Genomic DNA, 15,707 nt, shown 5'->3' on the forward strand with positions numbered 1-15,707 from the left:
TAATATTTCCGCATCTACAAACATACAAGTCTGAAATTAATTGTTAACAGTTTAACAAAATTCTAACATGCAATAGTACAGCTGTGTAGAAGAATAATTTGTTAACTGAGATGTAGGATAACTTGTGCATAATAACCTAACGTTAGAGTATGATGAACCTTTGGGAATCAAAATTTAGCAATTCATTTCAAAATTTTATAGTTCGTGCTTAAAAAACTATCGAAATTTCACATTTTAAAAATAATGGAATTATCACTTGCGTATTTGGACTAACAGAGTTACATTCAAAGCTTATTGCAAGGGAAATTGAGATACTAAGAATATGGTACAATTATTTTCCGTTACTTTCACGAAATATTTCTGGCGAGTCTTTACTTGCTGACACTCAAAATTTTAGAGTACTTCTTCAATTATATATAAATTTTACCACTCATTACGTTGATTTAATACTGACTAATTGATTGGATAAATAGGATATAAACTCATAATCATATCCTTCTTTAAATTAAGTTATTAACACCTGTCTTCAAACTGTACAAGGGTTGTTCATTCAGTCCTAATTTATTTTTTTTTTTTCTTAGAAAGTATTAATGTAACTCGCAATCCTCACCACAGGATTAAGTGGCAACATCTTATGATAATGTCACTGCGGTATCGATCACCTGAGGCTAAACGGTGTTCAGTGAGACATGATTGTGTGTGGTGTGTTGTATGATCTGTGCCCGATTGAGAAATGGTTGATCAAAAGCAACTGTGAACTTGTTTTGTTTCAAACGTGAAAATAACTGAGTCATTCTATTTCAAATCAACCAGTGATGAAAAATTCATGATCTTAGATTTTGATAATTTTTTGCATATTGAAAGACATGTTTGATAATAATTATTTAACAAAATAAAACTTTTCCAGCCCTTATAGTTAATTAGTAATTAATTACGCAAGTAGCTTCAAGGTCACGATTCAAAAACTATTGTTTTTGCATTTTATTGTTTATTATAATAACCATAAGAGCTATGAAGCTAAAAATTTTCATCCGCATGTAATTTTGCCTGTAGATTTCAAATCTGCAATCAAAACTAATGAATATTGTATAGGTGTAGAGTTATAGCAGCATTTAGGTCCCAAGTTCAAGCCCCGGAACGAACATGTGGTGAAAGTTGTACATGTGTGAAATTTTAGCACAAGGTGAACCAATACTTATATTTTTTGTGAACCAAATTTGGTTTTGGGTATTTGAACCTAAGGGCCAAAATAAACTTCTAATATGTAGTAAAATTTTCAGTAGTAATGAATCTGCAAGGGATTAATACATTCTTCAAATGGCTATTTCCGGTTAATGAACCACTGAAATCACCCAGAAGAACCTTGAAAGGTGATCGCGCAATCAGTGACCATTTGAAATATGACAGCGTGGCTGTACATGAATTCTTAGCAGTGTTCTTGGCAAACTTAAAAGCGGAGCTACCATTCTTTAAACATGTTATATATTTCAGTGATGGCTCTGGGGCTCAATATAAAAACTGTAAAAATTTCAAGAGCATTTGTATGCACAAATCAGATTTTGGTCTTATATGTGAGTGGCATTTCTTTGCCACTTCACATGGTAAAAATGTTTGAGATGGCATATGTGGAACGACAAAGCGATGAGTTACTCGTGCGAGTTTACAGAGTACAACTGCGAACTAAATATTAAATGCACAGCAATTTCATAAAGGAGCTGTGGACGATAACACATCCATTATTTATTTTTTTGTATCAAATGAAGATGTTCAGTAGCATCGCACGATCCAAGAAAATAGGTTTATCCCTGTGGAAACAATACCTGGAACAAGAAATAATCATGCTTTCATTCCTGATAGTGAAATAAGTTTAAAAATTGGACTAATTTCCTCTACATCAATGGAAAAGCTACATAGAGTTTGGGTAGATGCACAAACAGAAGACATCAGAAGTAAAAGTCTTGCATCCAGGAAAATTTATAGCGTGTGTCTATCACTGCAAATGGTTGATTGGGATGGTGCTGGAATATTCTGAGGGTATCAGAATTACAACACAAAGTTCTTACACCCTGCAGGGCCCGATTCTACTTTTCACTGGTCTCGAACCGACGATATCGTATAGATGCCAGCTGGTCACATTCTTATTGATGCAATAGATCACATTTCTATCACGGCTAGTGGAAGATCACATAGTGTGTCACATAAGACTGTTAATAAAATTAACGATTTATTCAAGAATTTCAGTAAACATTGATACATTGCACAATACTGATTTTAGTAGATAAGACAATGTTATTTTTTGCTATAATTGCAGGCAGGGGCATCCACAGAAAATTTTCAAGGGGAGACCATTCCATGTTGCTATATTGCGTTTGGTATTTAATATATGTGGTTTGCTATACTACATATACATTTTCGTGGGCCAGAGGGGCCCTGCACCCTTCGGGTGCCCATGATTGTAGGCTACTGTGTGGAATAGTTGTAATAAAAGTTATACAGTATCAAATAGCCAATATCATTATTTCAGAAACTCGTTAAGAGGCAAAAGACACATTCAGATTTTTGGGGGCCTTAGGGTCAAATACCCAAAACCAAATTTGGTTCACACAAACTATAGGTATTTCTTCACCTTGTGCTAAAATTTCACACATGTACAACTTACACCACATACTCATTCCGGGGCCTGAACTTGGGACCTAAATGCTGCTCTAACTCTACACCTATACAATATTCATTAGTTTTGATTGCATATTTGAAATCTACAGGCAAAATTACATGTGGATGAAAATTTTTAGCTTCATAGCACTTATGGTTATTGAAATAAACAATAAAATGCAAAAACAGCTGTATTTGAGTCATGACCTTGAAGCTAATTGCGTAATTAATTACTAGTTACCTACGAGGGCTGGAAAAGTTTTAAATTGGGAAATAAATTATTCTTAAATATGTCTTTCAATGTACAAAAAATTATCAAAATCTGAGACCATGAAATTTTAAAATGCTTATACTTTGGTCGATTTGAGATAGAATGGCCCAGTTGCTAAGGAGACACACAAAATGTTGCAAGTAGCATTCGAATCCATAGGAGCTAAGATATTTTCATTGGCTCCTGTCACCAAATCTTACATGAAGACCTAGGGATGTATCACCAAAATTCGTTCTGAGGATTCTCGGACCACAAGATACATAGGACCATCAGCAAGAAACTGGAGGAAATAGATGCCAACAATCCAATATTTCTGACCAGTATCACAGTGGATGAAATATGGAATTAGGAATTATGTTTCTGGGCTTTTGGCATATATGGCCACTTTAACCCGTCATGTATGAGGGATGACATCCTTCGGCGATCACACTAACCGGGGAAGCAAGGAAGCGACCTGGGATTGTTATGTTAGATACCATCCCGGCATTTGCCTGGTGTGAATGACGAAAACCAAGGGAAATCCTCACTCAGGATAGTGGCGTGAAATGGCTTTTACACCTTTCCGACCGAGTGTCCCAAACGAAAATGAAATGAAATGAAATCTTTGAGTTTTACGTCCCACGGTTATGCCGGTTAGAATAAAGGAGACGGTGATGATGAGTAATGAATGAAAGGGTGGAATGAAGAAAGTGGGAGGAAACGGGAGAACCCTGTGAAAACCCACACGGTGTTTGTTCACCACAAAGTTCACTTGGCGAGGGCTGGGATCGAACCCGGGACCCCAAGCACCAGAGGTGAACGCTCTATCACTGAGCCACCGCGGCCCCTCTGTCCCAAACAAGTTCGAGACGAATCGCATAGATGAGATCGTTCGTGACTACACTATGCGAGGTCACAGGATCAATCATGGATTTACGAGTATGACCCCGAAATCAAGGTAATGGTGTCTTAATGGAAGTCACCTTGATCTCCAAGATCCAAAAAGATCAAGCAATTGTTTCCGAAGTGAAAGTGTTACAAACTATTCTTCTGACATGTTCAGGATCGACCATCACGAATTTGTTCCACGCGATCAAACTGTCAATAAGGATGGGTACAGAGCTGTATTGCATGTTTCGCAAATTCGATTGTCGTAATCGACAGGGCAAGAGAAATTTTGCACGAAGACAATGTTCCGTGTCACACTTCAGGAATGGTGTCCGACTTTGCAGCCAAAAGCATCATCGTAATACACCACCCCACCTATTCGCTGGATCTAACTATGAGTTACTTTTTCCTGTTTCCTATACTGAAACCCAACTTAAAAGGGAAACGATGGGCATCAAGGATAAACGAGAAAATTTTGGCATATTCCACAATAGTGTTAATGGATTCTTCCACTGATGGCGACAACGCTGGAATAGGTGTTTAAATGGAGCTGGAAAGTATCTGAAGAAGACAAGCACGAACAGGTGGTATGCTGTCCCTATGAGTTTTTATACAGGAGTAGTTTGGCATTAGTCATATTTACATGAACAATCATATATGAGGTTTTGCCTATCTTTTTCCGAACTTTGTGGGTTCTTATAAAACCCCACAGGCATTAATCAAATTACAATAAATAATGACTATAAAACAACAATAAAAAGAAATATCAATAACAAAAATATAACTAATATAACACATAGCATATAACACTCAGGCATTAAAGAGAAGCACTAGGTATTTAATGTTAAATCTAAGAATTTAAATTGTTAAGTATTCTACTATTGCTAAATCCATTTATTCGCCATTTGTGTTAGGCTGTATTGTAATACAAGATGGCACAAACCGATATTAACAGTAACTACCTGAGTCTCAGCCTGCGCTAAATGAGGACTGTGTTCGAAAAACATCGTGTGTATGGGTTTTCTCGGTGTTCTCCCGTTTCCTCCGACTTTCTTCATTTCATCACTATCGTCACTGTTTTCCCTTACCTTGAAGAATAATTGAAGGACATTAACCTGAAAAAATACTTGAACGAACGGACATCGAGTTGTTACTTAAATTTTAGTTACAACTGCATATCCTGTTATATTACATCACGTTTCATATTGTTTCCCTCAACTTCAACGATTTCACACAATCTTATTACAAAATTACACGTCTTTGTGAGTAACATACGTTAAAATTGCAGGATTCCCGTTCTATGTTGATTTCAGCTTCTCTAAAATATGGAAAATAAAAGCACATTATTTATAAACCGCTAGGTGCAAATAACGTGTCACATCAGTTTCGTCAAATTTTACAACTTAATTGTACAGTTAATTACTTTTAAACTTGATACATAGGTTTGCGCCACCCTGTACATACTCAAAGAACCTGAACCATTTCATTTCATTTTTCATTAATAAACCAGCTAAACATGCTATCGATTCCAGAATTTATAGCCTACCCTGTATTTGAATTTTTTTCTGCGATACAGCAACCCCATCATAGTAATATAGTGGAAATGATACTTGACTATATCAATCTATATATAAAATTTAGAAATATGAAACATTTAACCTGATAAAAGTCATAGGACAAGAAGTTGCCACATTGATATTACACTCAAATATTCATCTTACGAAAAATACCTTCCAATTTTTGTACGTACCAAACGAATTGAAATTCACTGGTCATTCTACAAATACTTACCAATCTAGTCCATTACGAGGCCTCAGCTGATAATTACAAAATGTTGAGCCTCGTATCATTGTAACGCCATTAACGGAAACAATATTAGGTACAGCATTAGTTCTTTTCTCACTTGACGAGTCACTAGTTCTATTCTCACTTACGCCGTTCACTAATTCACTATTTACACTAGTTCTGGATTCGGAATCGACATCAGAACTCTGACTTCCTAACAAAGGAAATATACGTTTATGTAATAGGTTCAATTTGTATTGTATACGGTGCACTGCTTCGCTTCCCATGCAATCGTTATCTTCATTCAACACCAAATGCTGCGTACTCGGAGTAAACTTATTCATCCAGTCCTGATACTTTGAATTATTCACTATGTTAGGTGGACTAAAATGTACAACAAGAGTTGCAAAGTCACTGTCACTAGTCGCAATAGCTTGATGAGTCATAATCTTCGAGTTTGTAATTAAGGAATCAATATAATCCTCAGAAGGGCATTCCACAACTGAAATGACAAATTATACATGTATTGCATGGTTTTTCAACTGACATAATCTTCGCAAATTCTTAACCAATATATTTGTTGGTATATTAATTGTTTAAATTTTATTACCAAATTATGATTATAAAGTGTATAGATAATGGATCCTCGTACTTTAAAACTTGGATGGACATGTTGCTTTTAAACTTAAACCAAAGAAAATAAATTATAAGTATTTATTATTTCTTCCCTCGTAAAACTGTAGTATCAATTAATGAAATTCCAGGTCGTCTTCCCGAACAGTGTTAACGCGAAGAAATTGATAATAATAATAATAATAAATCTCCTTTAGCCCACAAAGGAGTATCACCAGCCAGAGTGCTATTACTTTGGTGATGTGTAATTATCACACCAGTTAAAACCGACGTTCTAGCTCGGAATTCGCGCTCTCTTAATTTAAGCAGCACCTCAATTGCCTCAGGATGCTGGGTAAAAACCGGAACTTAAATCCTCACCAGGAATCAAACCAAGACCACGTGCGCTAACCATTCCTTACGCTGGAGCACAAAATAAATAAAAATAAGATACATAAAAATGACAGAATACGACTTAATGTTTTATCATTAATTAAGATAAAATTTGGACACTGCTCTAAGCAATTTCAGAAGATAGAAACTAATGATGCTATCATTCCTGAATGAAGATTGAATGTGGACGCACACTAGAAATAGTTACCTCGTTTAAAACCAATTTTCATTACTGTATATCTGCACAATACTGTTATATTGTTCAATTATGGAATAATCAAAATCATGTTCATCAATCATGTTCAAAAATCCTTTCCTCTTGGACAACATTTCTTAGTAACTGCGAAGTGTGAGGGCCAATTTCGGAACAAATTTCCTGCAAGTTTAGAACAACATATTCTACTTATAGAACGATATACACACTATTTGATCCAATTAGTTTGTAATATATTAATACCGATGGAAAACACATTTGAAGTAACCATACTCTAAGCCTAAAAAGTTGCAATGTTGATGTAAATATAGAAAATATAGATGAGTCTAACAGAATTTATTTATTCATAAATTCGGAAGAAACACTAGAAGAGAGCAATAAAAAGCTAAATTAAGAGTTCATTCACTTCTCCACAACAAAGGTTTCGAAGTAAAATAATGTAATCAACACAGTGAGCTCTCTTGCCCTCCTCAATAGATAACTTGAAAGTTAAAACCTACGGGAAGTAACCAGTGTGGAAGATATGAAAAACTAATTGAATATAATCCACTGGTTTCCTATTGCAGTCGAGAAGTAATTGATAAATTCCCTTAACTCCTATAATACGCTCTGGGCCAGGGTTACCGAATTTCATACTACTAGAAAGAGGAATTCCATTTTAAGTATTGGTGTTTGGAACAAAATACTCTAATGGAAGGATCTAAATACATGTTAAACGACCTGACATCTCACTAACACTAAAAATTTACTAGTTCAATGAATAAATTTGTACCTGTACAAAACAAAATTACTATTTTATCCTTTGACGCTTTAGCTGTTCCTGCTGTGAACCATGGTAACTTCTGTTCTGAAACACTCTAAAAATGGTAAGAAAACTCCTGTTGTTCCTCGAGGGAAGTTGTTACGGTCAACAGTCTTTGGGAATAATGGTTCATGCGGTGTGACTTATCCCTCAACATCATTGATCTCAATGCAAACAATGCGGAACTAAAACATAAGACCACTAGTAGTTTAACACGCGGCTGATTCTGTTCAGCACTTGCGCATACCAATTTAGGAGATTACTTGTAACAAATAACCTTGTTCTTATTATTTTTCTATAAAACCCCGGATATACTATATTTTAAAAAGCCACCCGGACGCAATTTTCAGGAAGGAAAAAGATGATATGTCCGAGGAAAAGAGGACGATTCGATATCCTGTTCTGGGCCCCAAATACGATATATAAAAAAGCTGTTGCATCCAAGGTATGTAACAATCCTGATTAGGTCCGTTTGCAGGTTATAATACACAAGCTTTTGTTATTGCGTTAACGAACTTACATTTCTTCTTAAACCACGGATAGACTAAGTACATTACTAATGATCCAACTGAAACTGACCTATAAAAACAGGTCCTGGGTCGTCCGGAGAACACACATCAGAAGACTTAACAACTGTTCCATTCTCCAACGTGATATCTTCTCCTGATTTCAACCGACCAAGTAGGGGGCCTGGGGGAACACCCTTCTCAACACATTTCTCCAAAAGTAAAGTACCAGGACGTCGCTGAAGTCTGCAAATGTAAGCCATACTGATCTGTTCAATTGGTTCAACTTTCTTCACAGGCTTTGGGCGTTTTGCACTAGCTGAAAAGAAATAAAGATAATGTTTTCTAAATGAATTATTGTCAATTTTACACAAATAAATGACGTGAACAAGTCAGTAATAATAGACGTACAACAGTAATATTTCGTTAAGATGTAGTATCGATTATTCTGAGTAAACAGATGAGTTTCACATTGTAAAACTACTAACATTGTAAAACTACATTGTAAAACCAGACTTTTAAACTATACAGGTGCAATATTCTAATCTGAAGTGGTAGTAATTTCGCTTCCTTGAAATACTGTTTCTTGAAACTTCCTTACACTTTGTATCCTGTAGTCCCCACCGTTCACTCTTAAAGCTTCCCCCACCAAGCCGTGAATAAATATTTTAGTGGTACGGAAATTAATGAATAAGCAGAGAACACACAAAACATGCAGCAAAAGAAAGTCCCAGAGTGGTTGGAATTTTCTCCACCATTTACTCAAAGGTGAACTATTCTGAAATAAGAAAATTCTTTTCCCTGGTCCTTTTACTTCAACATAGACCATTTACAAGTTCACAACTGAAGATTTTGTTATTTAATTTATTTACAAAATTCTTCTCTTTAAAATGAAACCAGGAAATGTTGGCCTTAAATAATAATCCCAAAAGATAATACGGAAAAGAAATTGAATTGAAATGAAATCTTTAATATTTACGTCCCATGTTTATGCCGGCTAGCCTAAAGGAAAATGAAATCTTTGAGTTTTACGTCCCACGGCTATGCCGGTTAGGCTAAAGGAGACGGTGATGATGAGTAATGAATGAAATGGTGGAATGAAGAAAGTGGGAGGAAACGGGAGAACCCCGAGAAAACCCACGCACACGGTGTTTGTCCACCACAAAGTTCACTTGGCGGGGGCTGGGATCGAACCCGGGACCCCAAGCACCAGAGGTGAACGCTCTACCACTGAGCCACCGCGGCCCCGGCTAGCCTAAAGGAAATGATGATGATGAGAAATGAATGAAGTGGTGGAATGAAGAAAGTGGAGAACCCGAGAAAAATACACGCACACGGTGTTTGTCCACCACAAAGTTCACTTGATGCGAGCTGGGATCGAACTAAGGACCCCATGTACCAGAATTGAACGCTCTACCACTGAGCCACCGCGGCCCCGAGGAAATAAAATTATCTCAAATTTTAAAAATATCGCAGCTTCAAACTCGAAATGAAAAACCTAATTTTATTGATATATAGTGTAATGGATGAATTAGCTACTTCCTCTATCTATACCAAAATTGGATCACACGTACACCTAGATTTTCTTTCTTCTTTCTCACCATATAACAATAGGTCTCTGACTCTTGGACTCACACCACCTTATTAAATCCATCATACTATACCACAATTTCACTAATTCAAATTTCGTACGATCATCAAAACCAAGATCTCTCCTTGCAAGACGAGAAATGCGCTTCACTGTTCGGCTCGTGGCTACAGGCCAACCTCTCTGAGTACGAGCGCTATTACTAGTCTCACAGTATGCAATGCAATTATCATGCCCTCAAGATAACAGCAATTAATCCCGAAAAGAAATATATATATATATATATATATATATATATATATATATCTGGAGGAGAAAATAAAAATAGGATCACTGATTTCAAGTAATTAATTTCACCAAGATTGTTTTCTGCCAGGACAGCTATAGATCTCCCTCTCTCCCTTTAGCTTACACAAGGGAGGTAGAGAGAGAAAAATAAGATAAATAACTTTCAATCCTTGTAAATATCCTCGACCAACTTTTCTTTTCAACTAATATTAAATTAACCATTCACCTTATTTGTAAGAATCTAGGGGTGTTCTCACTTCTACTAGCATACCAAACTCAAATTTAAATCAAAACTCATCAAGTTTCCTCCTTAAGATATCTTGATTGCAATAAGAACGATAATGTCTGAAGATGAGTAACTTCGAAGGTAGGGGGTCTCTAAATGAAGTATTAATCTGCCTCTATGAAGAGGGACTTTAAAATTCTCTATCCTAATCGCCTATATAGCACGGAATGTTTCTACTAAGGTTGATCTAAAAATTTCCTGCCTCTGTCATTAACACAAAGTACATGTAAATATTCACCAATACTCTTATCAGAGTTTAGTCAGGAAGCGTTCTTTTCCAAGCTGAAGTGAACCAATTAACAAATCTAAAAGTGCCTTCATCACTCATCCTGCACCTAACCTATACCTAAGCGAGGGATAGTCCGGAAACAGACTTTCCTCTAGTAGGGACGCATCTTAACAAAAATTAGCTAGGAACAAGGTTCAAATGAGGATAGAGGAACAGACCCCAATAAGAGACCTTTTAAGATCACCTCTCTGATCAAAAGGTATTAGATCAGATTTTCTCGTGCCAGTCCACTAGCGTTCTAGAGCGGAACCAAAATTTACATCAAAATATCAGTCTGGCCTTATATAGCCAGACGTCGGCAGGACTCGAACAAAAGCAATAAGCCTAGCCACTGGACCCAAACACGGAGCCCAGAAAGTCTCTAATGTAAACTATAAACACTAAATATTGTAGTTAAAATCTTAAAGTTAAATCGTGAGCTAAACATTTATCCTAAATAAAAAAATACATATCAGTTAGAGAAATAAACAGATTTAATTCTAAACTATTTCCGTGGACTCTCTTGCCCATTCACCATACTACACACGGACTTTTCAGTCTACTCCGAACGACAATCATCATTTAGACTATTTAACCAAGGAATTCCCACCCCTTGAAATGGAACCAGAGGACAAAAACTGCCTCTCCCACTATTCGAAAGCGCAAAATGGTTCCCTCTTACTAGAAAATGAAATGAAATCTTTGAGTTTTACGTACCACGCTTATGCCGGTTAGGCTAAAGGAGACGGTGATGATGAGTGATGAATGAAATGGTGGAATGAAGAAAGTGGGAGGAAACGGGAGAACTCCGAGAAAACCCACGCGCACGGTGTTTGTCTCCCTCTTACTAGAGTATGCCTTCTATGTATATGGAAGGTTTAGAAAGATATCCAACCACCTTTTTCGTAAACTAACCGCTCACCCACCTAGATGGCATTGGTGGAATTAAAAGAAAAAGGAAGTAAATCTGGACCCCGTTCCCCTCTGTTAAGATATTTTACATGAATAATAGTAATAATAATAATAAATATACATACCATAGAACCTTATACGTTTGAAACCTCTACATTTGTATCGATTATCATCTTGTTTTAATTTTTGTTACATTTCACTTTAGTTTGCATAATACTCATAATACAGAGTGTCTACTGGTCATGAAAGTCATGAAAAAGTCATATATTTTGCTTAGTGGTCATGAAAGCCATGAAAAAGTCCTTTATTTACCCAACTGGTCATGAAAATCTGAAATCTCAGAGTATATTTTTATACTTCATACTTTTATACCTCATACTGCATGTACTGAAACAGTTGTATCAGGTCAGTAATTGTGAGAATTTCCCCCACCAGTTAGTGCTGGCTAACTGGTACTTTATTGTCTTCCTAGCTGCTCCCCATTTCATCTTCTAGTCTCTGTAATATAGTAACAACTTTTTACTGTCCAACTTTCTGATCTGCTATTTCTTTACTTCTAAGAAATGTAAATTGTGTATTTTTGGGCCTTTAGACTTATACAAATAATATTACTCGTTTGAGTTTGCAGATTTTAAATTTGATGATCTATTTTTTTAAAACGAATTTCTTTTATAATTTATTTTGTCTTTGGGCAGTTCTCTGAGTGCTTAATTTCAGACAAATTTCTGCTAGATGGATAATTATACTCAGAATTAAAACTTCAAATACAGTATAGAGTGATTCACTGGTAAGGGCAGGCCCGTATTTAGGTAAGTGCTATTCTGTGCTCGAGCACAAGGCGGCAGAATTTTAGATTCTTTCTTTAAGATTCACAATAAGTGATATTTAAGACTAGCAACCCGCATAGTTCCGTGCAAGCACGAGAAAATATGTTAATGTTTTTAATTCGCTCTAATTACAGTAGTTACTAATTAGCTATCTCATCCGAAAAAGTCATCCTCTCCTACCCCCACCCCAAGGGGTGACGATAAACTTGAACATCATGAAAACTGATATTGTTAAACTCCGAGACCTCGGAAACTATGAATTTAACACTAATATCGGTAGTTTTTGATTACTTTTAAAATCTCGCCCCACCCCCGCAACCTCACTCCTAGAGAGTGGAATATGACCTTGAAGTTGAATTGGATTAAAATGTCACTATTTATCTCAGCAACCCCTAAAATTATGAATATTTTGGAAAGAGCTTAAAAGTATATGAAAGTATCCAGACTCTATGTAAACTAATATAATTTTTTACATATAAAGCTTTATGAAGTGTTTTTTACTAAACTCACTATGATCTTTAATTATGTGATAAGTTCAATCTTTAATTATGTGATAAGTTCTTTAATTATGTGATATTCAATCAAGATGTCCATTTTTGTGTTCACTTTTTTTGATGTGATACTAGTATGCAGACTATGAGAAAAAATATTTGTAAAAGTACCCTTGAAAAAAGAGAAGAAAGAAGGCATCAGACCCCATCCAGGATGAAGGTTCCATTATGAATAAATTCAGTAGGTCTTATCAGTATGTTTATGTACGCTAATTTCAAATATGACACGATGGAAAAGAATTGTATATTTACGTAATCAGTCTTTTCTTGTAAACGAAAATTATAAATTTAGAATTCAGAGTACATAAAATGTAGATAAAAAAAAAACTAGCTGAATGTAACGGGACTGTTCACAAGATTTTTTTAAATCTATAGAACCTGGTAAGCCTTTAACCCATACTTGAACCGCAATTAAAAATTTGTTTACTGCCTTTTAAATTGCTCTTGCATTTTAAAATTAGTTGTCAGCTAATCGACATTATGTACATTAGACAAATAAGAACATAATGTGATCTTCATCTTAACCGATGCACCACTGATGGTAGGGGTTTATTATTACTAATGGTAAATTTTTATCGCCATGGTCATGAAAATTTGAACAAAAAGGTCATAAAAAGTCATGAATTTACTTTCTGGTATTCCAGTAGACACTCTGTAATATCCAATAAATAGAACAAAAGGACTATTATTGCCTGGACATCACTACCTTTTACAGTTTACGGAAATGAACTTTTGAAACTGTACTCAAAATCTGAGTTACATATTGTCTCGCGGCTATATGTTAACGTACACACTGGGGATGCGTTCGTAGTGAGCAGACACGTTAGTGAAGGCGAGTAAGCGCATAAGATTTGTTTCAGCATTTGCTAATACGACTGATTCTCCATGTCATTCATTGTCCGTGTCTGTATAAGCCCTTCAACTGGAGCGGGCTGTTTCAAGGTAACCAACCCTTCACTTTCCATCTTTCTTTTTGCTGCACAGTTTGCTGTCCACGCCAATTATCCTGTCTGGAAAACTTTAAAGTAATGTTTATACTTCATTTGATAATGTAGCACAAAGTGAATCAACTCAGCTGTAACCTAACAGTAAAGTAACTGTAAGTGTTGATTTCTTGAGTTCTGTCACGAAATCGATATTTAAAATAAAACAAAAGAAGAAGAAGAAGAGCGCAGCATTACCGGGAAATAGAAGCGCAAGGTTGAAATTTAAATTGAGAGTTTTTAAATATTTGGCCTTCGACTTGACCTTGATTTCAGAAATTAGGACCAGCAACATCCATTTCTCGTATGATAGGCTAATACGTTTTATTATTATTATTATTATTATTATTATTATTATTATTATTATTATTATTATTAAAGAAAAGTAAGTCCCGTTTAATTGATAATTTTAGTGGTTTTCATAATACCGAAGTAGGTTTTCTTTCGCAAAGCTGTGTGTAGATTTCAATATGAGCGGAAAAATTAACATATGCTTGTGATCATGGCTACCACTCGGACTGAATTATTAAGTAAATGAATCTTAGAAAGATACGAGCACGAGAGTGAGTACAACATTTAAACATATTGAGAAAGTTTAGGTGTGGTGTGTGCATGTCAAATAATATATGAGGTGTGTCCAAAAAGAAACCGAACTTTTGAAATAGCACGCCAACCGGTAGAGGGAGCGCGCTGCGGCTATTGATAACATCTAGCGACTGGTTTAGACAACGAACTGTCAATTACCTCGTTTCGCTATGACCATTAGTTGCCGAGCTACAGCTGCTGAAGTGAGCACATGCACAAGCTGTTCGAAGTATTAATCAAACAGTGACAATGAAAAAACTTGAAGAACAACGTGTGTGTGAAATTTTGTTACAAACTTGGGAAAACATTTACGGAGACATTTCAATTGCTTTCTAATTCATTCAGAGTCTCGTTGTGAAAAAAAATTCATGAATCACTCGAAGATCAAGGTGGTGATGATTGTGTTTTTTGATTGGAAAGGCTTTGTTTATCATGAATTTGTATCACGTGATCAGACGGTAAACAAATATTTTTACCATGACATTTTAGAGTGGTTAAGGGATGTTGTGCGCAGGAAGAGGCCTGAATTGTGAGAAAACCAGACTTGGAATGTTGCACCAACGCCAATATGCCTACTCACGCTTTGCACCTCATCCGCAGTTATCTGAAAAAACACCACGCGTTGTGTTCCGTCTACTCTACTCTCCGGACCTAGCTCCAGCAGACGTTTTCGTCTCCCGAATTTATAATCAGTTTGAAAGGACGTAGTTTCCAAACCACAGACGAGATACAGGACAATGCGACAAGAGACCTTCGCACCATCCCAGAAAGTGCGTTCCAGGAAGCTTTCTTAAAATGGCAGAAAAGTTGGCAACGATGTATTGCCAGTAGAGGGAACTACTTTAAGGGGGACAGTGGTTAAAATGTTGTACAATGAGCAATAAGGATGCTATAGCAGAAGTTCGGTTTCTTTTTGAACACACCTCGTATACGTAGTTATTGAAAAAAATGGAAAAAAAATGAAATCTTTGAGTTTTACGTCCCACGGTTATGCCAGTTAGGCTAAAGGAGACGGTGATGATGAGATGAGTGAAATGGTGAAATGAAGAAAGTTGGAGGAAACGGGAGAACCCCGAGAAAACCCACGAGCACGATGTTTGTCCACCACAAAGTTCACTTGGCGGGGGCTGAGATCGAACCCGGGACCCCAAGCACCAGAGGTGAACGCTCTACCACTGAGCCACCGCGCCCCCCACGTAGTTATTGAGTTGAATTGACTGAGTTGAACGTCCTTTTCAGCAGCGAGGCTATGAGACGGGACCTACTGATTAACTTGGAATCCGAACCACATGAGCTCCCACTGGGAATCGAAACCGG

The 15,707-nt window shown here is 36.3% G+C and overlaps 1 protein-coding gene across 1 annotated transcript in view; it reads right to left on the reverse strand.

Annotated features, from left to right (window-relative positions):
- RNaseZ (ribonuclease Z) overlaps nucleotides 1-15,707 on the reverse strand; it is a 51,183-nt gene that overhangs the window by 12,195 nt on the left and 23,281 nt on the right. Inside the window, exons 4-5 of the mRNA XM_081731501.1 lie at nucleotides 8,176-8,421; nucleotides 5,582-6,077 (exon numbers count right to left, since the gene is read on the reverse strand). Coding sequence (XP_081587627.1) covers nucleotides 5,582-6,077; nucleotides 8,176-8,421 — 742 coding nt within the window. The remainder of the gene's footprint in view (nucleotides 1-5,581; nucleotides 6,078-8,175; nucleotides 8,422-15,707) is intronic.

The sequence above is a fragment of the Thermobia domestica genome, chromosome 11 (assembly GCF_964235325.1).
Source record: "Thermobia domestica chromosome 11, izTheDome1.hap1.1, whole genome shotgun sequence".
Classification (NCBI taxonomy): domain Eukaryota; kingdom Metazoa; phylum Arthropoda; class Insecta; order Zygentoma; family Lepismatidae; genus Thermobia; species Thermobia domestica.